The sequence below is a fragment of the Zootermopsis nevadensis genome, unplaced genomic scaffold, assembly GCF_977971745.1.
Source record: "Zootermopsis nevadensis isolate Lab colony 2312 unplaced genomic scaffold, Znev_1.0 Znev_ptg000061l, whole genome shotgun sequence".
NCBI lineage: Eukaryota > Metazoa > Arthropoda > Insecta > Blattodea > Termopsidae > Zootermopsis > Zootermopsis nevadensis.
The window spans coordinates 24,193,652-24,219,398 of NW_028259192.1; the positions used below are offsets into that span (position 1 = coordinate 24,193,652).

General features: G+C 43.4%; 3 protein-coding genes across 6 annotated transcripts; 1 reads left to right on the plus strand and 2 right to left on the minus strand.

Moving 5' to 3' along the window:
- Positions 1–97: 97 nt before the first annotated feature.
- Positions 98–9,400, plus strand: dib (Cytochrome P450 302a1, mitochondrial). Of its 3 annotated transcripts, XM_022078272.2 has the most exons (10): positions 98–1,424; positions 1,536–1,767; positions 2,206–2,411; positions 2,754–2,991; positions 3,069–3,259; positions 3,903–4,107; positions 5,300–5,465; positions 5,776–6,024; positions 6,857–7,063; positions 8,012–9,400. In XM_022078272.2, the coding sequence occupies exons 3-10, from the start codon at positions 2,225–2,227 to the stop codon at positions 8,129–8,131; spliced, it is 1,563 nt and encodes a 520-aa protein (XP_021933964.2). In that variant the 5' UTR covers positions 98–1,424; positions 1,536–1,767; positions 2,206–2,224; the 3' UTR covers positions 8,132–9,400. The 3 variants fall into 3 exon arrangements, with proteins under 3 accessions (XP_021933964.2, XP_021933963.2, XP_021933965.2); XM_022078271.2 differs by lacking the exon at positions 98–1,424 and having other exon boundaries at positions 1,482–1,767; XM_022078273.2 differs by lacking the exon at positions 98–1,424 and having other exon boundaries at positions 1,763–1,889.
- LOC110836738 (uncharacterized) lies at positions 8,826–11,776 on the minus strand. Its single transcript, XM_022078279.1, has 3 exons — positions 11,628–11,776; positions 10,172–10,455; positions 8,826–9,040 (listed from the first exon to the last, which is right to left on the minus strand). The coding sequence occupies exons 1-2, from the start codon at positions 11,658–11,660 to the stop codon at positions 10,174–10,176; spliced, it is 315 nt and encodes a 104-aa protein (XP_021933971.1). The 5' UTR covers positions 11,661–11,776; the 3' UTR covers positions 8,826–9,040; positions 10,172–10,173.
- Positions 11,777–12,857: 1,081 nt separating this feature from the next.
- LOC110840497 (uncharacterized) lies at positions 12,858–25,527 on the minus strand. Of its 2 annotated transcripts, XM_087340834.1 has the most exons (3): positions 25,388–25,466; positions 22,573–22,841; positions 12,858–17,205 (listed from the first exon to the last, which is right to left on the minus strand). In XM_087340834.1, exons 2-3 carry the CDS (start codon positions 22,627–22,629, stop codon positions 16,432–16,434), a joined length of 831 nt encoding a protein of 276 aa, XP_087196960.1. In that variant the 5' UTR covers positions 22,630–22,841; positions 25,388–25,466; the 3' UTR covers positions 12,858–16,431. The 2 variants fall into 2 exon arrangements, with proteins under 2 accessions (XP_087196960.1, XP_021941267.2); XM_022085575.2 differs by lacking the exon at positions 22,573–22,841 and having other exon boundaries at positions 25,388–25,527.
- Positions 25,528–25,747: the final 220 nt, after the last annotated feature.

A 25,747-nucleotide genomic window follows, 5' to 3' on the forward strand; every position in this document is an offset into this window, starting at 1 on the left:
TAAGTTCTCCTTTTCCATATGTTACACTGTACGGTACTTTGAAATAGGAACTAAACATGACTGTCTCTATCTGATATCCATGTGTCTCATGTGTCGATGTATGGAACATGTGAAAAAGGTCCTGATAATTTGAAAGCTGTATGTCATGTAGAAGGTGAGAAAAGGCACATTTTAAGACAAAATGATATAACTTATAGGAATCAAGCTTCAAAGTCATGTCTAACTTGATGGGTCATCAGTGTGTTCTTACATTTCAACTTGCAGCTCTTCTGTGTTGTCTTTAATTTGTATCCAAGTACTCTGCAGCACACCATTCTTCATGCTGTTTCCCTGATTGAAACTTGTTAGAGCGTCAGATACTCGAGACTACAAAGTGTTGAGGCCCACAAGAAACTGCATGTATAATGCTATTGATGTTCCTATTCAAATTCTAGATTGAGTCATGAAGGTATATTTTTTGTATATTTAGGCTAAACATCTCTGAAAACTGGTAATTATGTTTCTATGCACTGCTCTGGTTTCCTTTCCTGTGTAGTTACACTAGTTCTGTATTATGAAGAGCACACTGACAATTTATTAAGAATGGAAATATAAAATATTATGTCTGCCTCCACAAAATGTTGTACACTTAACAGGTGGGCCCAGTAGTGTGAAGAGAATGAGTGCATGACTTCATGTTATGTGGAAACTGGAGACAGACACACACAATTATGTTATTTATTACAAATTCACAACATATAAAATACCTTCAAGAATGCTATGAACTGACTAGGAATTGGGTTAACTCAGTAGAGAGTCTTTGGAATGGGTACATTGTAGGGGTTAAGGATTTTTCTTTCAGCCTCTGCATCCAGACTGTTTCTGAGGCCCACCCAGGCATTGTCCAATGGGTAATGATGGTCCCTTCCCCAGGGAAAAAGCAACAGTGGGAATAATTTTTGAAAGAGTCTGTGCTTTACAGACAACTTTCTTCATGACGTCACAGCTTCATGGTGGAGTTACTTCCCTGTTCAGACAATAGGAGCTAAACTCTCCACCCCAGGCGCCCTCAAGGCGGGTAGGGCAGCTTTACTTTTACGACCTTAATAAACACACGCAGGTCTACACAGTTGCAAGTCTGAAACAAAATCATTTTTATTAATCACTTAAAACTACATTTTTAATTGCTGAGAAATTTCATTACGCAGTGTTCAATATAAAATGGTACGCATGTGACACTTCACGTTGCTGGGCGGCGGGTTGAAATGCCTGAAATATAGCTCACGACTATTTACGTATTTTTTCCTCATATTGAAAAAGTACACACAATATTTCCAGAATATTATTGTTGCTCCCCAATGATCTTATTGTTCTTTACAAAGATTAGACTCAGTGGACCCCGTTTGGGGTTACATACACAATGTGTTCTGTGTTGTTAATGTTGTGTGAGTTTGATTCGGAAGTACTAATACTGGCACTTGGACCAAGATTTAAGTACAGCATACTTAAAAATTACACTTTGAAAACCGACTATAAAAATGCATTTTTTTGTACAGGTTTGCGAAAACGTAATAATTTCTTCCACTTCGTGCTTTGATTAGGACGGTGTAATAACCTCAAATCCTACACTGGACGTGATATTGCTGATTTTGGGAATCTTCATATTCATAACCACCACACGTAACCTGATTGGGGGACTACAATGACGTAGGGTGGAGATCTTGGATTGAAGTCTTCCATTTTCGTTGTTACTGGTGATGATGCTGGACTTGCGTCTTACATAACCAGGTACCGAGTAGGGTAGTTACAGTGGCAAGTTTGATTCTACGATATTGTCAGAGGTTTTTGACAGTGTTGTTAAACGAACCGTAAACAAATAAGAACACGTAAGACTTGAGGTTCTCACAGCGGTGAGTATGAAGATTTCCGTCTTCTGGGTTGTTGCGATGAATATCGTCCTGATGACGGAGGCAGTATGACCTCTGAAACGTTGGTTAACATCGACCAGACTACACAGCGCAACAACCCAGAAGACGGAAATCTTCAAATAAGAACACATACCCATTAACATTTCAAAATCACCGTTCTATATCTCGTGGGACACTTAACCTCACAGCTCTGAAGGGTTAATAGTGATATAAAGTATATTTTGACATCATTAACTAGACATTTTTATAAATCTGTGTAATTATGAACTTCTCATTCGTTTTTAAATTTATTTGGCAGTGACACAAAACAATTGATAATGTGGTGCATCAGAAGAAGGGTCTTGAGGTCTCTCCACTCCTACAACCCTTGCAGGAGGAAGACACATCAGCTAGCTGATGGAAAGAGGAACCGTATTGCTACTGAAGCCCGCCCTTTTAATGAAATTCCAGGACCAAAGTCCTTACCATTAATTGGAAGTTTGTGGAAATACATACCACTGTTTGGTTAGTAAATGACATTTTGAAATCCGAATTCCAGATATAATGATTTCAGAACATTTAACTTTAATGCAACATTTTTCCTGTGTGTGGTATATATTTAAACTCCTGTAAAATGCAGACTGTAGCGTAATTCAGACCCAGACATTTGGCTAGTGGCCCATTAGTTTTAAAGGAACCTTATTGTTAATGTCCAATTGCTGGAGAAAGATACTTAATACTAAATTTGGCAGAATTCACCATGTGACTATTTTAATTATGAGTTGACATATGTCATCACAGAACATTTGAATGTTCAGGTATTGGTCATGTAGCCTTTTTCATTATATCTGTTTGTTTTACATGCAGGAGAATATAGTTTTGAGAGGCTGCACCACAATGGCCAACGAAAATTACAAGAATTTGGTTCGATAGTGCGAGAAGAAATAGTCCCTGGTGTTCCTCTTGTGTGGGTGTTTAGTCCAACCGATATTGAGAAAGTGTTCCGCTATGAAGGTCATTACCCAGAGCGCAGAAGTCATCTTGCTTTACAGAAGTATAGAAATGATCACCCTGATATCTACAACTCTGGTGGGCTACTACCAACGTAAGTGTTTGTGTTATGTAATGACTATAGACATTGTGTTTATGAACTGATAAGTTACTGCTTGTATTATATATTAGGAACGGACCTGAATGGTGGCGAATCCGCAGTAAATTTCAGCAGGATTTAAGTCGACCCCAAAGTGTGAGGTTGTATTTGCCTCAAACTGATCGTATCATCCAGGAGTTCATCGGTCATCTCAAGATTTGGACAGAGTCAGCCGGGGAATGTCAAGATTTTGCGGATGAATTGTCGAGACTCTTTCTGGAACGTAAGTACAATATTATTCACAGTGTGATTTTTCAGTCATGGAAAAGAAACCAGCAGTTTGGTCCATGGTTCTTGTGGCTTTTCTGTGTTGGAAGATCGAGAAGTGTTCTCGAACCCAGCAATGTTTTGGTGAGTACGGCTGCACTCCATATGAAGTGGGGATTATCAGTTTGGGTTCTGACATAATAGATCAACTACTGAACATATATTCTGTATTGGATAGATACTGGAGAAAAATGGGACAGAACATCAACTGTTTGCGGACTTGAGCGATTACCTTCACGCTCTCCTTCCCAGGAAGGAGCCCTTGGAAATATGAGGTTGTGATGGGCCCAGAGTCATTATGGATGCTACGACAAAGAGAAAGGTCTGATACTCTGCCAGGCATGAACCACTAGTTGTTCAAACCACAGCTGGTCACTGTGGTGCAGTCTCTGGGTTCATGAGCCTATTAAATACATCCCAGATTGTGATGCGTGGTCAGCTGGGCTGTGCGTCAACACACAGTCAACGCAGGCTGATCATTTTCTGTATATATACAAATTTTAGTGTTTTAACAAAGTGAAGTTCAGCATTTCCTTGACCTGATTCCATTATTCCTTTTGTTTTCTGTATTGACGTTTTCTGATTCATGTGTGTTCAAGTGATTTGTCTTGTGGCGTTTGATGTTCAGCTGGGATGTCTGAGTGATTTGCAACGTCAAAAGGGATCACGGTCTTCTCGGCTGCTTGAGGCAGCCTTGACAACCAATAGCACTATTCTATTAACAGACAATGGACCTCAGCTGTGGCGATGGGTGGAGACAAGATTGTACAGGAAACTGAAGAAGTCTCAGAAATACATGGAGCAGTGAGTATTGAATTTTTAAGCTCTTGATTCTACATCACTGAATGTGCTTTTCTAAAATACTGGTTTCCTTCCAGTCATAAACCATCACAGTATGCTCAATACGGTATCAGTTTAGAAAGATTCTCGAAAGTATGGCTGCACACTTCATACGAGTTTAAAACAAGGTCGCTAAACCTGTTGCTTGAAATTTGGGTGATCGCTGACCTGTCGCTGATGAACTTGGGGTGTGGCATTAAAGTGAACATTTCTTTATTCCACTTACAGTGTGTATGTTCCTGTTTTAATTTATTAATTTATTACCGGTTTATTTAATGATGATATTGTAATGTCACGGCTGATTTAAGGTACTGGCTCAGCATTTGTGTGGAGGGATTCAGGAAAACAACTCTGGATAAGCAATCTGTGAATTGAGATTTGAGATTGGGACCTCCTGAATATGTAGCATGAATACTAACCATGCAGCTGCAATGTTTGGATAAGTATTTCTGAACACTTTTTAGGTGCATTGTGGTTGTTACAGATCGATCAGTTTGTTTAATTTTCTTGCAACAGTAAGCTAAAACTGGTGGTCTTTGTTATCTTTCATTATTGTCTTGCACTGTTTAGACAAAAAGTTGCTTTGAGTTTGCTTTTCAGGCATGCTGTACCTAATTTTATGACTTCAGAAGTTTCTTTTAAGATCTGTGAATACAGCAAAGTAAAATAAGCATTTTTGTTTTGAAAATATGATTCAAGAGCATTGTGTGAACATACTGGTGAAAACAAACACGTTCTTTGGCTTTTTTCTCTCGCAAGTTAGTGTTGAGAGCAGCCTGTAGTCTGCAATAACTGTTGCATCTGCCCCCATAACCATTGCGATACATTTGTTAACATATGATTTACTTATTTCGAAGTTACAAATCAAACTGCATCATAGTTCAGTTTGACAGTCTGCTCTGCATGAGTTTGTGATTCAGAACGAGACAAGAATAATCGAAGAAACAGGAGCAGATGGAATGGTGGAAGTGGTGAACAAGACTGTCGGAGGGGATAGAGAGGCAGGAAACGTTTAGAACTCTGTACTTCGATTTCAGGTTACTGACTGTAGTATTGTCAGGTGTTGATGTCTTCCGCTGCAGATGCTTTTGCAGTCTCTGCTGTTTCAACCTGTAACTGAATGTGGCATGGCTTGTGATTTTGTTATGTCTTTCAGGATTGCAATAGATTTTATAGCCAAGAAAAAGGAGTCCTTAACACAGTGTGCAGTGACAGGAAATGAAACTAAATCATTATTAGAGTTATATTTATCATCTGAGGATCTTGATGTGAAGGATGTAACAGGAATGGCAATGGACATGCTGTTAGCGGGCGTGGATACGGTGAGCTAACACTGGCGTGTGGTTGAACAATCCAAATATCTCCCATAAAATGTTTGAATATTCTTCTTCTAGTATTTTTTCTTTCTTATATCCGCTGCTGGACAAAATCCGTCCAGGTTCTTCTTTCTTCATTTCTTACTAGTCTTCCATCTCCTCTTGATGTCTTCTGACACCTGGCTGAACATTCTTCTTGTTTGTTGTTCCAGAACATAGATGAAATGCTAGTGATTGGAGAAGTGAATAATGTGGGACATGTCTTGTTTGTAAGTTGAACACACGTGCGTAAACTGCTTCCTGTTTATATCCACAGACAACTTACACAACAAGTTTTGCTCTCTATCACTTGGCCATTAATCCAGAAGCCCAGAACAAGTTGTATGAAGAATCCTGCCAGCTTCTGACTGAACCCAACTCGCCTGCCACTTCTGCTGTACTCTCCCAGGCTCAGTATATGAAAGCTGTCCTAAAGGAGAGCTTGAGATTGAACCCTGTGTCTGTTGGTATTGGAAGAGTGCTGGCCCAGGATGCGATGCTCTCAGGTTACCGTGTGCCAAGAGGAGTGAGTACGATAGAATGGTCAAGTTTAGGCTACCGCATTCTGAAAGGAGTCAGCGTAATTGCTTATTCAAGGTTCCGGCATTGGAATTGCGATGTCTGTCGGTATGCACATACCTCGAGAATGGCTAAGTGGTTCTTCGTGAAATTTGGTTTCAAGGTTTTGCCATTGGAGGCTAATTAAAATTCATTAATTTTAATTTCATACAAGTGGTGACACCAACACAACTGATGCTCAGGTTTGTTAGGCAGGATATTGCATCTTTGTTGTGACATTATTGCCCATGACGTTCATTTGTATGCCAGTAACAATGCGTGAAAAGCCGAACGAATTTTCTGAGATTTGGTACGGACATGTGCTGTAGGAAGCTGCTTCAAACTGATGCTGTTTAATTTTTTGCGATTGGTAATACCAGCATGATAAGAGTGCGGAACTTGTGGAGGTGAGGTTACGTTTCCCTGTCATGACATCTTTACCCATCGTACTGCCATTTATTGGTGGCTGTGGGATCTATTAGTGCCAGTATGAAGTATTTAATATCATGCCTTTAGGAAATGGTGGAAGGAACTTCTTTGGAACTTTTTTGTACTCTGCAGAATAGACCTTTCCAGGCTTGGTGTTGAAGTTATGAACTTGGTGTCAGGAAATGTATTTATTTAAACATGGCAGTTGTATTATACATTTTTAATTTCTGCCACCGCATCCATAGTCAGAAGTATTTGAAGGAATCATTAGTTGTTTCAAGGATTTGTATGAATGCCACTAACATCAAGTGCATGATTTCTTTTACAAATCTGGTGTTCTCTGTACATGAATTATCTATACCTTGTTGCAGACTGTTGTCGTAACACAGAACCAGGTTAGCTGTCGTCAGGCAGAATATTTCACTGATCCTAACAAGTTTGTACCTGAACGATGGATTAAAGGTCATCCACTTTACAAACAAGTGAGCCCATATTTGGTGCTCCCATTTGGTCATGGACGTCGGACATGCATAGCAAGACGGTTGGCTGAGCAGAACATGCACGTGCTCATCCTAAAGGTCAGTAAGTTACTCCATTGGCTTAATTGAATGTTTTCAAAACTTCTGTATCTGCAGAAAAATTGTGGTCTAAAACATTTGTGACAGAACTCCAAACTGGAACTAAAAGCCATGGTTACAGAAGTAAGGGTCTCTTACTGCACATAATGGGAAATAAAAAGGAAATTGTAAGACTCTTGTACGTTTGTTGCACAAAGTGCATGATGCAGATGTTATATCTGGTATTTGACTGTCTGCCTGTATTTCCGTGAGTATGGTATTTGGGACGAACACTAAACATTATTTGGTCCGTATTTGTAGATATAGCCCTTGTTTTATGTGAAGCTCAGAACAGACAATTTTTCTCAGATGTTTTTCCATAAAAAGAATGTTCAGAATGTGTAATATAGATCTCGTTAAATTTTTAGCTGTTCTAAACAGTCTTCAGAGTGGTGTGCGGGGCCCAATTAACCCCCTTCAGCATGTACGTACTTGTTTCACTGTTCGTGATAGTGTTGGAACGAACCCCGAGAACCGGCTTTTGAATATGCCGGCAGCTGCTCCGTTGCAATAACTTTAATTTTTTACTCATCATCACTGTTTAGTTTTGGGGTCATCATATTCCCATGTTTCATCGCATTATGATATTTTATAAAAAGTTCTCAGGCTGTCTGCATACCGATGTAAGTCTGAACCCACAGACAAGAAGTTTTTTGTCTTTCCTCCTGTGTCAGTAGTCTCAGAAAGAACTTGGGTGATGCTCGGTTCATTCCGAAGTCTTTTCTTTGGTTAACCTATTAACCCAGTGGTAATTATATATATATATATATATATATATATATATATATATATATATGCATAAAAAACAAGTGGTATCTTTGAAGGTGAAATAAATGTGAGCTGACAAAATCGTATTATGAAAGATGAAGTGTCACTGTTTGGTAAGAAATTATGTTTTATTGTTTACAGCTTGTTCGTCATTATGAGATTGGTTGGACTGGAGGCATTCTAGATTGCAAATCTCTACCCATCAACAAACCTGATAAACCTTTATATCTCAAATTCAAAGAACGTTCAAAAGTGTTCTGAAAAAAAATGACAAGCACACAAAGAAGTGAATGATAAAGTTTCATAATTTTCACACATTTCGGTAAATGCAATGGAACTTACGATGTTCACCATGTTAGTTACCTTGGTCACATGGGTAAGGAGTTTGAATCTCCGCTCTTGACATCCACTTGTTATAATTTAGATGATGTATTGATAATCAGGGATTGAATCTTAGGTAGGTTTATGCAAGATGACAAAGGTAAGACTTCAGGTTCTCGTGGCAATGAGTATGAAGATCGCTGTTATCTGTGATGTTGCACAGTGCAGTCTGGTAGATACTGATGTGTCATAGGGAAATATTGCCTCCATTATCAGGGCCTCTTTAGATGGAGGCAGTCTGAGCAAAGCTGCATTTCACCTTGTTCCTCTTCTTCCTTTTTTCCAAGATTCTTCAGAACCTCGGTTCCTTCCCATTCTTTGGCTCACTGAGTCATCATTCAACTGCCACTACTTTACCAACATAAGGACAAAGACTGGATCAGTGGTGTCTGAGAACATAGTTCTGAGGAGGATATCTGGACCTACGAGAGAGCAAGTAACTGGTGGATGGAGTAAGTAGGAGCTACATAGTTTGTACTAGGTGGGAATTGGTGGGTGGGTCGTAGAGCACGTGTAGGAGAAATGGAAAATACACAAGAAAATTTCGTTTGCAAAATGTGAATGAAAGGGGCCATTTGGAAGAACCAGACAATATATTTGTTGATAAAATTCACGCAATATGACGTACATTTACAGAAATGTAATTGGTAATTGTATCTGTAACTTTTCTGACAGTGAAGACAAGTTTGAGTTGTAGTAACATCTGTCAGACATTTATGTACGATGAACTCTGTATTCAGAAAGTTGTTTGTTCTTGTACAGCAAATGATGTCATTAGTTTTACCGGTCCTGAAAGTAAATAAGAAATTAATGCATGCATTATTTTAATTATGGGGACTGTGTCAAATGTTGCATATTATCAGAATTGACTTCTGTTCCCGTCTTATTTCAGACGGGCCAGTAAATTGTATAAATCTGAACTGTGTGTCAGTTTCGTTCCAAAATTACTCAAAATGTGCAATCCTGTTTGTTTTTCTTTTATTTATGTAAATGACTCTTATTGGAGATAATTTTCCATGATGAAGGTAACTAAGTAAGGCTGGATAATTGTAAACAGCGCAACTAATCTATTGGATTATGTGCTGTGAAGACAAAAAGAACTAATTAAACAATTCTATTTTTTCATAAATTAAAATGAATGCATAAGGACATATTTACTTCATTATAAGGACATAACTCCCAGTATAATATTGTCCCTTCTTTTTTTTGAACAGTTTTCTGTTATTGTTGACTCTTGATTTACAAAAATGGCAAGTCAAGAATCTTTTTCCATCTAAAGACGTACCTCGAGTAAGTGGAACTGCAATTTTGAAACTGTAGTAGCAGAAACTTAAAGAGTAAGAAAATGGTAGTTTATCCACAAAACAAATCATTCATTCATTCTGTTCCAATTTTTATTGTTACTGCATTTATCCTTCACCCCTATTTTAATTTAATAATGACACTTCATTGCATATTGCAGTTTTCTGATAAGCTATCGTTCATATGAAGTTTCTTTACTACCTTTAATTATCCATCATCTTGTGGTTTTGATAACTTTAAAAATATGATTTGTTGTAGGTCTTCATATTTCTTGTTCTTACTCGTGACATACCTAATAATGTGATTGGCGATTCTTCAAATATTTGGGTTTGCGAAACAGTTCAGAGGAGCTTATTTTCAAAAGGAATGTGCTTGTAATGATCCAGAATAAAGTAGGTATCCTTCTCAATCTATTGAATAGTCCTTGTGATTTCATGAAGTTCAATTAAACGCCAAGCGTTATCACGGACACTGGCCGAAACATTTGCACCCTGTCTGCAATGTCTTGGCTGCATTGCCTATAGCAGCTTGTGAAGTTGGAAATCCAGTGAATATTCATGACATTATTATAATCATATGCAACATAATTAGTTCAATTTTATTTCAACATATAGTTACCTTTATACATTTCGTGCTCCATATGCAGGGCTGGGTGGTGATGGTTGCGACAGTGGTGCAGGTGGAGATACAAAAGCTGAGGCAGGTATTTGCGGTGGAGGTGCGACCACAGTTTGTGGTGGAATGAAGTCTTCTCTGCGACCAATATTTGCACGAATTGTTTTGCCAGGGTGACCGAAAGTGATTCCAGGAGGAGGAGGAGGTGGGTTTGGCAATCGCCTTGCATTTGGTGTTGGTGGTATTGCCACAGCTAGGGCCACTGTGGTCAGCAGAAGGATTGTTCTCTGTAAATAGAGTAATGACAAATGTCAGGCCGTAACTGCTGACCCCATAAGGTTTTCTGTCAGACAAACGTGGCAAAAAGTACTGGTTGCACTTTCAAGAAAATCCGTGACAACTTTACGAAGATAAGTTGGTAATAAGTGTTAGGAACATCTTCACTGTTGATGGGGTCAACATTTACAGTAATTTTCGCCGTCATGCCCCCACTATGCCGGATAAGACGGGGAGGTATTTTTAAAATAATATCATTTATCCAGCATGTTACACCATTAAATGTGGCTTTAGCGTTTATATCTAGATCTTCACATGTTAGTAGAATGTAAAATCAAGGATATTGCCGTAATGGGGAAATTTCATTACTCGATGCGACCGTTGGTGACACTGCTTGCGAAAAATAGGAGTGATGAGTTTGCAATTGTAAGTTTGTTCGTGAACTTGTGAAAAGAAGTTTAGCCAGTGTGACACATGGAGTAATTAAATAAGAGGATAAACGTACATCAGTATAACTGGACTTTATGAAGAACACAGTTCGTGGCAGAAGGTAAACTTCCGAGATGTCATTTTGCTTTTTGCGATCGCTTACTGATACCCACATGTAGTAAGGTTATGTTGCGTTTTATTTCACCTCAGTTATCTGTTATCTGAGTTATCGAAGCCGAGTTCTCTTGAGAGTCCTCCTTGTGGTGCAGTTTTGTTTTAAATTTAAACTAAAATACAGCTCAAATTTGGTAATAACAACAAAGTAAATATGCCCCAAAAGTATTTTCATAATCTACAATTTCACGTAAAATAATGTGAAAATAATCAATGGTTCCATAGTTATTGGCATGTTAACTTTTGTGAAAATATCATGTGTTTTAGTTTTCTTTTGTGTGTTATATTGTCTATGAAATGGTGATATGAGGAAAACCGAGAAGTGTTATAAAATTTTGCCACATGCATTAGTTCACTTGACATGGAATGACCCCCAGAGAACTTCCATGCACCGATTTTTTAAAACGTCGGATTTCCTAAGTCTCTCTAGCTAAATGACTGTATAGTATCTGAAGTTAGGCCACGACCACTTCCTACCATGCCCCTTTCACGTCATTATTCACCTAGTAACCTATTGTACCACGCTCTAGTCTGAGCAGTTCAAAGTGTCGTTTGGTAAACAAGTTAATGTAGCACTTACCATCTTGACAGTCGACTTAGAAAGCTGAGCCATTATTTGGGCTGTGGCGTACTTATATATACCTCACTCCGTGCCTCAAGGGGATGATGGCATTTCCCTGTTTGTGAGTTACAAAAATCTCGCATACCGCGAGCCAGAAAGTTGCCAAACCAAAAACAAGGGCGTTTAAAATACGATCGTCGTCGTATGCAATAAGAGGGCGTTGTTAGTATCCTCATGATCCACGTAGTTTTATTTTTCACGTCTAACCTAAACCACACAAGATCTCCAACTTGTGATTCAATTAATAACAATTTAACATGACACGAGAAGCATGTATTTGATAAACGCGACAATAACATCGTAATTACATTAAATTATTTTTCACGTGTAGGTCGTAGTTCACCATTCGCGTTGGAGGTGATGTTGATGAGAAAAACCGATTTTACCTAAGGAATGACATTCTGGCCAGTTTTGGGGGCTACACTGGCAGATGGCATTGATTTCTTTGGGACTCGAAATTGTTTCTAGTGAATTGAGTGGGGCATCTCTGTTTTTCTCACTGCGAGATTGGTTGGTACAGTGACGCGGGGAGAAGAACCCGGCAAGTTGCGTTTAACTTTCTTTTGTTTGCTTCTAGGACCAAGAATCCTTTGTGTTTTAAAAATAACTCAGATTATTTACGGCCAAGAAGTTACTTCGTTTTGACCTTGACAGGCGAGAATTTTAGGACAGAATCGAACATTTCAATATCGAATCTCACTGAGCGACTACGCTACAGGCTGGAGGACAGGGTTTCGAGTTTTTGAGGAGCATTTGCACGGGTTCTAGGGCCCACCGCACTCGTCCTAGACAATGGGTACGAGGGCTAAAGCGGCCGGGGCGTGGAGCCGATGTTAAGAATGCATGTGGTATACCTCCATTTCCCGACTTGAGAAGCTGGTAGTGGTTCAACTGGCCAAGATCTTCCGTCCCTTTTATGCAGAACTGCGTAGGCAAGAGCTTGCCTCTGAGCCAGATGATTCCAATCCACCACGCCCTACCATCCTGTTTCGTTCAGATACGTTTTAGTGGTCCTCACATCTCGTTCCAGGTCTCCCAAGTGGGCCTTTGTTTTAGGTTTTGCAACCAGCACTTTGTGTGGATATTTATCATCTTTGGCCCCCATCTTTTATTGTTACGATGGGCTGGGACCCACTGTTCATCTCCCAAAATGACATAATGGCGGTCTTCGAATAAAGTAACAAATCAAACAGTGCTTGTACGAATATTTATTACGCATTGTTATTACAACAGGTGTGGCTGTTTTGTAGAAACAGCCCAGTCCTATTTACGACCTCGTAACCATAGTTCATTACACAGTTTCAAGGACATTAGAATTTTTGTATCAAGTTGGTTTTGCGAATACACGTTCGGTTTTAATATTAAAATGAACATTGATTAACAATATCGTAAATGCGACACGCACAAAACAAATGTATAATTTTTATATGAAGATTTCTGTCTTCTGGGTTGTTGCGCCGTGTAGTCTGGTCGATGTTGACCAACGTTTCAGAGGTCATACTGCCTCCATCATCAGGGCGATGAATATTCATATTACGCAGCGCAACGACCCAGAAGACAGAAATCTTCATACTCAACCTCAAATCTTAGATAACTTTTTATGTTTCCTTCTTCCAAGTTAAATAAGCGTTGTCCTCGCCTGCTCTGGCTGCCAGAACTGGAGCAAGATATTACGAAAGTGCGCGTAGACCACAATAACATTTCACTGTTTTGGTGTAACATTCAGTTGGGCAACAGCACTTGCGGGTTGCTAAGCAACAACGTCACGAGTAGTTAGTAATGTAAACTATGACACTGTTTGCATCTCGGGAGACACAAACCTTTATCAACCAAATTGTTATGTGCGGTTAATTAAAATGTTTTTATTTTATGAAAACAACATAGAGTTAAACTAAAACTAGGAGGAGGCCTATTATTAAAGTTTTAATACAGAAGGAAGACGTTGCACACCCAATTAAAGTTTAAAATGCACATTTCTGTGTTTATATTGATAAAGCAAATTACTTCCTTGTGTTACGTGATTTCTTCTTCTTAGCAAACAGGATCGTATAAATTGAGTACCAACAGGTCCCGATTTGTATATCAGTGGCACAGAGAAACCTTTGCTCGTTTCTGTGACAGACTGGGGTATGAAACTCGTATTTTGTCTTGGTTTTTTAAGGTCGTCCATCGTGAGAAACAGCTGAAAGCTAGGAATTCACACGGGCGTGTGAAGCCAGTAACGGGGCTGGGAACATTTTCTATTCATCGCTTGACCAAATTTTCGTTGCTGTCGACTTCCATTTCACGGCTGATGGATTCACAGCGATGACTCGGCATGAAACTTCACTTCACTGAGCGGTTTAGTTGCCTGCGAGCTGTCGAGTCCGACGCGAATCGATTTGTATCGCAGCGCAGTTCTGTACTCTCGTTCAGAATCTTGAACGTGTTGCGACTGCCGCCGAGTCGTGCGACCTTGCGTTTCGTAACAGAGCAGCGGATGTTCGTTGGTTCGCTTCCAGGGACTGGCTGTTGCATCAACAGTGAAAGGAACCAAGAAATAATTTCGAGTGGACTCTGGCGTGGCGCAAAATTACTCAGTTCTGCTCTTCGGAAGACGGTTTGCGTAACAACCTGTAGCAATGACCGTGCTTCGACGCGGGGTTAATGATGATTCGTATTTAAATACACTGAATCATGTACCACTGTTGGTAATTGAAACTTTCAGATTTGTGGAACGAAGGTTAAGAAACCGGAACACTCGGACAAAACGCGTATAAAAGGGAAAACTCAGATTTGAATTATTTTCGATACAGTTGTACCCGTTAGTCACTGAAATGAAGTCCGACTCGTGCGTTTTGAAAATAAGTGACAGCGGTTTTATTTTGCACTCTCACGAAGCTTGCAGACTTTAATCGATCGGCACACAGCGCCATTCTGCGTTCTTTTTATTTGTTTACAAACCAAAAATGTAGGCGCGTCTCCACGGAAACATTCGCGATCCTCGAATTTCGTTCTACAGGGTTTGAGCCTTTACCCTTTTTCCATGTTTTTCTGATGCTGCACTTTTCAAACACCCTGTGGGGAGTTCCCCGTAGGACTCGTAAAGCGCAGGCAATATTTGCACTCCAGTGGACGTGGCTGGTCGCAGTCTTCTGAATTTAGATGCAATGGAGTAATTTCGTGATTTGCTACACCAATATTCAGGCCAAGGCCTAGCCTGAAGGCGTCGGCAATCCAAGAAATGTCAATTGGGATCGTTAAATTCTTGGACTGTGTCCATCGTCTATTTTTTTTTAAAACAAAACATCTGCTTCTGTTCTCAGGTTAAAAATGGGGGGGGGGGGAGGTGCACATTTAATCACTGGCCCAGATGTTCGTGCGTCCGCCATGTTGTTTCTTGGTAGGGCTCAAGATGATGGAGGGAACTACTTTTTGTGATGGTGACCCTGCGCGTTGCATCGCAGCTTTCCGCTTTTGGTCCGCGAAGATCAGCTCGACGTTGGTTGGCGTCGTACGTGAGTGGGAGCTCTCGTGCCCAAACTTGGACAGCCCAAGGTGTGCCTGTAGCCGGAACTGGCAAGCAAAACATCACGCCCTAGAGACTCTTAGGCAGACATTTTTTAATCCTGCTCCAAATGCGGTTGTAGGAGGTGCAGCTCGTACGCGTAGCTGCTGGCTTCTCGTCGTGGCTACTCGGGTTCTGTGCCAGGATTGGCCACCGAGCAGGCAGCGCTGTAGCCTTGAAATCGAAGGAGCCGCGGATTGAATCTCGGCAGGTTTTTCGTGTTTTACTCAGTCTCTCAGTGCGAGATCATTCCAGTACGCCACACCCATATCCTTCGATACCTGAACAGCCAGAGGCCATCATGTTACCTGGTCAGTGGCACGATTATTTTATAGATCCACTATCAAAAGTGTTCTAATAAATATAATTTATTTTCTGGGATCTCGGAGCTGAACTTCTGGCTGAGTAGAGGGGCGAGTGGTCCTGACTACAGCTGTTTCCGTGTTTGTGCGCGCAAGTTCACTTGGCCGTCCTTTGTTTCTGTGGGCTATTCGCACAGAAGGCGACTCGCAGGGAGTTGCCGTCGCCTGTCCACAATCGCAAGACCTTTACCTTCAAAACAGGAAACTGACTTTACCAGTCATGTTTGCTGATTGATCGGGGTTTGTGGGCGGATCCTACCGGGGGCGGACGGGATTTAACGGTGACATCATGTTCCATGTTAACGATACTGTTTATGGTCTGCTTCTGCTCGCCTTGTCGGGCTGGCTTATTAAAACGTCATACCGTGACGAGGTCGCACGAACAGCTGTGATTCGTTATGTTTCCTTGAAGAATAAATGCACGTAACAGGATTGCGTTAGGACGCGCGGTGATGGGGCTGCACGTTTTCAGTGTAAACTTTGCGCTGGGCGGTACCTTTGCCCCCCCCCCCCCCGCCCCGTTGCACGGAAATAGACAATGAACCGCAAGACCGAGATTGTTCGTTTGTAATCTCCGGATAAATTTAGATCTCGGTAAGAAGTCGGCACGATAATTACCGTGTAAACGCGTCTTTATATCGTCGTATAAGCATCAGGTTGAAAAATATTCCGAAGAAAATTGATACGTCATCTGTCTCTTAGGTTAGGTGGGAAACTGTGGCGGACGACAGTATAGCAGAAGGGCCTCAATTTGAAAAAGATAAGTTTAATTCCGCAACCTAGCATCGCGTGTGTCGGAGGGTCAGTGCAGACCGAGGTTTGAAAGAACACCGAAGCGCAGTGCCCTCATTTCTCAGTATCGAGGATCGTATGGCGTTGCGTTGAAGCCCACGTATCTGTTGTTCTTCCTGTGCACGAACCCAGTTCCTGGTGCTGTATTGTAATATATGACTCTCCTGATACCAAATGGGTCAATGTAGCCGAAGCTGCCCGCCCTGCTCTCGGCTCCACTGTTTTCCTCTTCATGGTACTGGCGTGGCAGATAATATCTGAAGCCGTTGTGGGTCGCCGAGATCCCATCATACGTCGGCACGTTACTGGAAGCAGAGGCGTAGTTCGGCACGTCGTACGTTCGCCTGTTGGCCGACACCAGGGGGTACTGTGCGTTCCCTCCTAGCACGTACGGGTTCGCGTTGCCGCTGGAAAGATCTTTTGCTGCAGTGGATGAGGGGTACTGCAGGTAGTTGGAGGAAATGTCGGGATAAGATGGCGGAGGGGCCGGTGTCGTCGTCGTCGTCGTCGTCACGACTTGATTCTTCTTCTCCACGCCGCTGTCCTTCCCGACGAACATCATCTTCGTACGGACGACTCTGTAACCCGCGTTGTCGGCCACGTAGTCCCGGAGCCTCAGGAAACCGTTCGGGTCCACCCATCCGTAGGTCCCGACGACAGTGCCGTCTTGAAGTCGCTTTTCCTTCCGATATTGCCCACTTATCGTCTGGTAGCGGAAGTACCGCTCTGGTCCCTCGTCGGTCTGTATGTGGTACTGCGTGTTCGGAGCGGTGTTCCAGCCTCCCATGCCGCCAGATCCCGCCACTTTGGCTGACGTCACGCCAGCGACTGCCACCTGGAACACAAGGCTTCGTTTCAACCCGGGACTCCCGATCGGATTGCGAGGGGTGGGGGGTCATGTTATCCAGGACGTCGGAACAACTATAAGGTGCTTGAACCCGCATTCAGGAAGTAGTGTGTTCGAATCCAGGCAGGAGACATTTTATTGACAGATCTGTTCGTGCCTTTCCTCAGCACCTCAGGATAGTAAAGTAAATCAAATCCGGACCACTCCGTTTCCGGTTACAATTTAGTCGATCGAATGTTTATGTTAATGACACGCCCACTCACTGTCATCTGCAAGGTTAAGTTGTCTTCACGTCATAACGTACTTCTCGCTCGCTCGCTCGAGCTGTGCCCGCCGCCTCTGATGAAGAATTAACATACAATGAAGACGAGGGCCTGAGAACTTGACATTGTTTGCCCCTGCCCTAAGCAAACGACGTTGCACGTCTTTGTCCTGATGTTTCCTGGAGCTGTTGAGTTGACGGACGATGAAGGCAGCGTGGGCTGGAAGTGGCAACGACAACCATTCTTCAGATAACGATTGGGGGGGGGGGCAGGGAATGGAAAACCATCGTTATCAAAATAAAAGGAAAAAGTAAAGCTGTCCCGCTACACGCCATGTAGGCACTTGGGGGGAGAGACCTCGGCACTAAACAGGGGTGAGAGGCATTTGCTTTTACCATTTTAAAGGTGGGGCTCGTTCTGAAGACCTCTTTATTCTCTGCTTCAGATCAAACAACCGCGGCCCACGGATTGGCGTCTCGCAACATCGCAGTAATTGCCCTCGAGGAGTCGGAGAGAGCGAAGGTAAGAACTTCTAATTTGCTGGGTGAACAGCAGCAGCCCGTTTCGACATTAATGTTTGCGAAAACAATTTTATGAGACAATGTTGTGCTGATGGATTCACCGCAGAAACATAATTATTATTACGAAATAATTGCTAGATACGTGGAAGTTAAAGCCACAGCCTCACGTGTAAAACCACTGACACTACACAATTTTATTTTCTCACGCCCTTCGAGCCCCTGAGCTATCCACATTTTGATTTAGCGGACTTCCTTTCAAGTCTGCGTATGGACGCTCGAATGCTTGTAGTTATTTAACGGCGCCAGACTGTATAGCGAATAGAGTGAATAATGAATTGGAAGGGATGTGGGAGGAAAGCGGTCGTCGTACTATCCCGGCATGTGCCTGGAGGGACTGAGAAAAACCACAAAAATCCTCAGCCGAGGTTTGAACCAGGGATCATGTAACATGTGTGTGTAAAGATCGTCATTAAACGTCTCCTCCGTGCGTGCTACATGCACGGCTGACGTCAGCGTAGGGCGACACCATCGTGGCCCGACCCTGACTGCAAGGGGTCGTTCCCCTCGCATGCAATGGAACTGTAACACGGCTCGTGGCATTACGACTTTCACCAGACAAACGAGAAAAAACTTGGAAATGGAAATGTTTGTTCTGACCCAGTAATTAAGGTTTTTTGTGGCAAGAGCCGAGTTCTCTGTCTTGTTGAGAAATTCATTCAAAGTGTTAGCCGGGAAACCAGAACGGAAGATACAGCTTGTAATTGCAGGATAATATTAAAACGGGTCTTAAATGTGTTCTGAATTCAGCTCACTTAGGTCGGAGACCAGCGACTGGCTCTTATCAACACGAAAATGGTCATTAGGGTTCTTTTAAAGATGACAGTCGGCTTCTCATGGGGCCCAACTGAAAGACACGCGTTGGGCCCTGGCTTCATGACGTCACAGGTTCCTATTGGACCAATTTCTCAGTCTCGGCTCACGCGTGAGCGAAGAGGAAGGTTAGGTCGGCCACGTCACTGTGGCGTCTTCCACCCACACCGGATTGCCTTGAGTCTGTTTCGTGACCCTAACGGTAGATGCACTTTCCCTCAACTGAACTTACGTCATAGATTTTTCTAAGCCGCGATTGTCAGATGTTATGATTGTTCCTGGATCCTGCCAGTCTGTCGCCTCCCGTTTCTTGCGTTCCTCAGACGTGACAGTGGCTTATTCAGTTTGCTTTAACTGGCGTCGCAAGAAGGCGAGCTACATGAAAACCGAGTGCACACCGACCAAAGAAGGAAGCTTTTCCGCCACGTGTTAGGAATTTCAGTTCACTGAATACGAAATCCTGAAATTTACAGTTGTAAGAATGCGCATTTTGTTGTAAAATAACATTGCGAGCCAGTAATGCGTTTTACCCTGTCCCAGGGGCACAAGGCGAAAATTTGAGGCGATGTCCAACCAAACGACTTCTGTGCCCTGAAAACACTTCCTGTCCTGATGGCTGATTTGTTGTATAAGGAAGCGAGCGGACCGCAGAAATGACGTCTGCCTTTATATGGCCAGGCGACGATTGTCTGGCGACACGACATCGAGAAAAGTGCAAGTCTAAGGCGCGAGGATGTAATGACGCAGATCGACAGTGGGCGTGTGTGTGGACGAGAAACATTTTTCTAGGATGCATCGCGACTTTTTAGGTTTGTTGCTTCTCAAGAAAAACTCTATGACAGTAACTCGATGGCTACATCGTCAGTATGAAATGCAGTTTTTAAAATTTGTTTGCCACGGCTAATCGACTCACTTTTCGACCGAAAATTATTTCCTCCCATCATTCAGCACAAACACAAGTTCATTTGGCCTGTGTTAAAGGCAGATGCGAGTGTTCATCACTACGACCCGTCCTAGTTCTTGATTTGACCATCAGTGACACGAACAGTTGCTTACTCTGGTGGTTGACTGTTGGGGGGAAAATGTGCTTGGCATGCGGACCGCTGGTTGGGAACCTGGTCGTGTCCAGTTTGAAGGCAACTGCCCTCTGGGAACTCCACGCCCAGCCGCCGCCGCCTTCTTTCTCTGTGTTACGTCACATGATCTGCTCACCTTAGCATTTTGCAAGGCGCAACAGACAAGAACCCGAAGGGAGGCTGCAACTACCTCTGAAACGTCGCAACTGCGAGCCTTGCTCTGCATACAACGCCAAGTGAAAATATTTGATCCCGGCCGCGTTGCCGGCGAGCAGTCGACTTTCTGACGTGGACAGCATGCAGACTTCGCAAAAAGCACAAATGAGAACTTGGTGAGTGCTTTCACTCGGAGTAGCCGTTGTATTCCATCAACACCACAGTTTCCGCATTCCTCCCACTGCTACAGAGCTGAGCTAGGGCCCAGGCGGTACGTTCATCCGAAACCTCGGTGTGTACCCCACAAGACAAATGCTGACAGCTTCATCGCCGTGAGAACTTCAAATTGAATAAATAAGCCAAAGCGCGAACACACGTGACTGTCCTGGCAGTCGGAAGACCGAGGACACTCACCGCCGAACCAGTTCAGTGCAAGCGAAATCCTCCGCCGCCTTCCTGGAAAGTTCTTCTACGCCAAAATTCTGTGCAGTGCACGGAAATTTGCTTTGTTTGAGTAACAGAAGTCACGAGACTGTCTAAAATTTCCAACCACGTCACGTGCCCTGAATTCAGCTTTGCCTTCGTCCATTGTTTTCATCGTGTTTTTGTCGTGGTCCGGCTCTAGACTGGGACGGTTCGCGTGTGTTGCGTGCAGCCTTGCCTCCAGGAGGTCACCGTTAACTTCCCATGTCATTTCGTAACTTCCCAACGGGTCAAGGTTCGAGTAGCATTTCGCTTCACGTTCGGAAGGTCGGCTAGAAAAGAGATTTGAGCGACTGCTCTCATCCTCCAGCGGGACAGGACAGGAAGGTTGTTCCATAATGCCCGATCCACACACCGCGAGACGTTCTTTTACGTTCATAGCCTTACAGACGTCCTGGAAGTGAAATGGTGCGGTACGAGGCCCCGGAACTTTTGAAGACGATAATCACGTTATAATGCATTGACAGATAAACGGGCCCGGAATGGCCTCAACTTACAAAGCGTCCCATCTGACTTAGCCGAACGGTGCTTAAAACACAATTACAATTCATTCCCGGAATATGATTTCACAGTCTGTAGCTGGAAGGCGAATCAGGCTAACTTGGTTAACAGGACAAAGACTTGAGAGAAAATTTGCGCCTACTTTCAAACTTGCGGACTCGATGATTGTGACGACGTCGGTGACGTGGGTTTGAGCGCGAGAATTTTGCTGCGTCGATGCGTTTTTGCGCGTGCGTGAAACTGAATTGCGTTTAGTAGTTTCGGGGGTGAAACACGTCGACGGACGGACGCGATCCCGCCGTCATGCGTTCAGTGTAATTAACTGTCGTTGATTATAAGGCGGAGAGGCAGAGTACAGTTTCGCAACAGACAGAAGAAATATTGACTTCGTGTGTTGTAAGTCACCTCCGGTAGTATCGAAGTGTAATTCGGAACAAAATGCTTATGAGGTCGCCGAGTTTCACGCCCTCGGGCCCTTTGCAGCTACACGAAGCAAAGGGTCCCGGCACGCAACTGGAGCACCGCGTTGCAACACCCGGACGACGGGGAAGGTTAGCTCAGCCTCGTCCACCTTTGGACCCAGTTGTTGACAAACTGAGGGGTGAACAAAATGCCTCCCGTCTGTTTACACGTAAATAACAGAGAATGAGCTGATCGAGATGTCATGTTATTAGAAAATTGTACCTGAGCCAGTCTTAGATCAACTTTGTACAGTTCCGGACTCCATTAACTGCTGATTGTGTTTAAAGGGGGGCCGGGCCTGTCCAGAAAATATGAAGTGCAATTTCGGAGGAGTCTGTCTTCGTTGCCTGTGGCGGCGTATTGGACCTTGTGGCACTGCGAGTGATTATAAACATTTAGCATTGAAACAGGAACAGATCATAATTCTTATGCAGTTATATAAATTATATTTCACTACAGTCGTTAGTCGGAAACTGAACTTAAAAGGTTAATAATCACGTCACATTACGTAAAGCACGAGACAAGACACACCTTTAATTCAAAAATCTTATGTGGTGATGTGGGAGCGTCCATGCATTGCCTTTTCTTCTAGTCCGTTATCAGTTGGCAGTTCGTCGGACAGACGTTTGCCACTACGACCTCTCCTGAGCGTCTCGCGCGAAAGATTTTCATTGCGACATAAAAATTATTCCTTGTCATTTTTGTTTTTATATTGCTACAAGCAGCGAGTCGAAGCCCTCAGCATAAAATTCGCAGTCGAGTGCTTATTTCTTTTTCGGGAGGCCCGGAGACTTTGTTTTTCTGAGTCGCCGTTGTAGTGCCGTATTGGGCCACGTGTCCTTCAAACCACATCTTATTAAATTATTCGTCGTTCATCCGACGTTTCGTGGTCTGAGCTGAGGTAAACGTTTTCGCTTATCTGGCTCGTGGCTTTGAAGGAGGCGAAACGCCTGTTATACCCCGTTCAGGCTGACTTTCTCAGGCTAATGAATAAAGGATCTGAAAGGACTCGGCCCAACTCACCGCACTGTAGCACAGCAGCACGAAGACGCCCGGTGACCCGCACATCCTGCGTTGCATGGCACCAGAGGTCGCCGTTACCACCGATCACAGCGGTTTCCTCAGAAGAGTCGACAGTGCCGGTGACCTCACCATTACATCATTATTCGGGGTCCTTCAGTCGTTGAACAGCACAGCGCCGTGTTTTAATTATGTTTTGAACTGCCGCGTAAAATATTCCCATTTCGAGTCACTTACAGGGCAGTTGTGGAACTTCCACAATAGTCAAGGCACTGTAATAGTATCGATTGTGATGCAGAAATTTGTTTATCACCAAATCAATTAGTTTCTAAAGACCAATTAATATCGTGAGCCCAAGCCGCAGACACGTTCCGTGGTCATTGATCGAACTGTCTGATTACCTGGTGTTTCAGGAACACGCGGCTTTTTCATACGAACTTGTCAGCCGTGCGAAAATTATATGTAAATTTCGGTATCCCAGAAACACTTCCACGCACATGAACACGAAGTTATTTTCGACTCTGCCGATGTCACAAATGTCCAGAAACTTGTACGAAAAGAAAGTTTCCCGACAACAAGGGCTGCCGCGTAGACGCGCTGCGAGAATAATCTCGTATCTGAAGGAAACTTTCGTTCTGCGGCAGGAACTTTGGCGGTGCCATCGTCGGCTGTGCCTCGCTCTCTCTCTCTGCGTCTGCGTCTTGGTTGACAGGCGACAAGGAACGTAATTTGGTTGGGGGCGGTCGGTCTGCTGCCGCCTCCCTCCATTTCACCGGTACAAAAACGGGCTGAATTGTTTGCCAACAGTAATTTCATGTAATAATTTTACGATTACGAACAAGTTTCTTTCTATTATTTCGGCTCCTCGTACTGAGTAATGCTCTATAATTTCTCGTTCAAATTTGTTAGTGCTCCTTCTGTTTGTGCCCAGTCCAGAATTTCGTAATAGGCTCGCGTTCCTCTTTCGCTGTACCGGATTTATCGTTATATCGCGAACTGATACGGATTTGCAAATCCGATCAGCACCTGAAATAAACAACGCAAACCGATCCCAATTTTTAAAACCTAGAATTGCTAGCCATGGCGACACCCACAAGTTCATCCATTCCGGACAGAAGTCTGTAGCACCACCACCTAAAATATACCGGATGTAGCCTTTTGAGCTGTTAATAAGAATCAAGTTCTTCTCGCGTCACCTCCCACTGCTCTGCATTTCAAAAGCGGTGGGAGTTGAGTTCGCCTTGCACACAATTTAGACGAGTCCAAGGCAGCAACACGGCTTCCTGGCTCAAAGTGAAACGTATCCTCATTGCCCTGATGGTGGAGGCAGCAGGGACTTCTGAGCCGCGGGGCTCAGCAGCGCAGAAGAAAGCCAGGTTCACCTTAAACCCTGCGAATAGCGAGTTTTAGTTGCAACGAAATTGCTAATGCAATTGTTTCCCGTCATGTCTCCTAATACGTAGTTCTAACGACGGAGAAGGAAACTGTAGGTGGCGGGTAGTGGACTCGAAGGGGTGTTCAAGTCAAGTGAGTACTGGACGTGATGCCCATTTGAAGTGCATCGCCTCGCGTTCGCCCACTCGGCGTTGCTAATCTGCATCAGAAAGCAAGCAAGTGGTTCGTTTTCGTCAGAGTCTTCGCTTTAATAGGATTTGAGGCTGTCGCGGCGGTGAAGATGTCAATTTGTAAGCCGAATGTTTCGGAGAAACATACTGTCTCCTTCTTCAGGGCTGAACAGTTAAACAGAGAATGCTTTGCCTCAACCTCAGTCTGTGTTGCGAGAGACCAAATTTTGCATCGCATTAAAGATTAACCCAGAAAAGTTTTCAACTTGAGAACCGGCGGACATATTTTGACGAAATTTAGTAGGAGGCTACCACAAACTCATTCTTCGGCGATACCACTAACTTGTAAGGGAACAGTGGGATTAGCGACATTGAATGACCCGATTTATAAATACGTCGAATTCGCGATGCATTTCAGGCAGTAACTATATTTCGAGAGATAAGTCGGAAAGCAGTTACTTGAACTGACCTTATCAGCTGGTGACAATGGATGCGTAAGGAACGTACTTGATCGTTTAGGAAAGCCCTTGAGTGCAGTGTGCTTCCAGCTTCGTATTTCGGAGTACCCGGGTTCAGATCTCGGTCCGGAGACCGGCTGTTCTGTCGGAGAGTTTTCGTGGCTTTACTCAGTACCTTCAGGAAAATACCGAGATAGCACACGTGTTTTCCAGTTCTTCTTTTTTTTTTTAAAGGTCGTAACGCGATTGTTCACGAGTTCTACTGGTCCAGTATCTGAACAGCCACCGTCGTCTCCAAAGTTTACCAGCTGCTTAAAAATACATTCTTATAATTAAATTTCCTTTTGCTTCGAAGATATTTATGCAACAGCTACATTACTGTGGCCTGATTCTGCCTTGAAGCAGCCTCGCTGGACCGCTTTGGTAAACATCTCCTGCTTGACATTGCAATTACCTGTTTCAACTGCATTAATTTTATTCGATATTAAAATAGCAAATTGAATTGTGCGTTAAACCTCAAATCCTCACCCTCTACGCCCCTCTCTCGTCTTTGGTTTTTACGCCCATCCCTCTCAGCCAAGAATAGTGAAAATTATCAGCTCTGCTTCGTAGTACGGCATTTCAAAGTTCTCGTCTTATAAAATCTGCCTTATGATTGCAACACTTGCAAAACTGTCTCTGGTGGGTGCGTTAGGTCACGAGACTCCGGAGCAGTACGGCTGATGTTACGCGTGTTCGAGGTTCACAGAAGCCACGCAGCCCTGGGCTCTATGGCGAATTGCAGTTGTGACTTACCAAAGTGACCAAGGTGATTAGGCAGGCCGGCATCTCTGTGTAGCGCCTCGACTTCCGACGCTCGACTCTTTCGCGTGCGACTGTTCTCATATCAAAATCAGCTCCTGCGAGTGCCTCTTTCTCGCACACGTCCAACGGGTGGGGAGAGACGTGCGTGGGTGCGGGCGGCTGGAACCTCGCTCCACTCTTGGTGCAGCAAATCGAGGAGAGTCAACCACCTTGTGCGTGTGTGTGTGTGTGATGGGCTGGGCACGTAGCGCGATAGGATGCTTAAATTGTCTAAAAAGCGCAGAAAACGAAAATTTTTCGAAAAGAAATGTTTGAAAAAGATTTGAAGTTGAAATTCTTCAATTTTTTTAG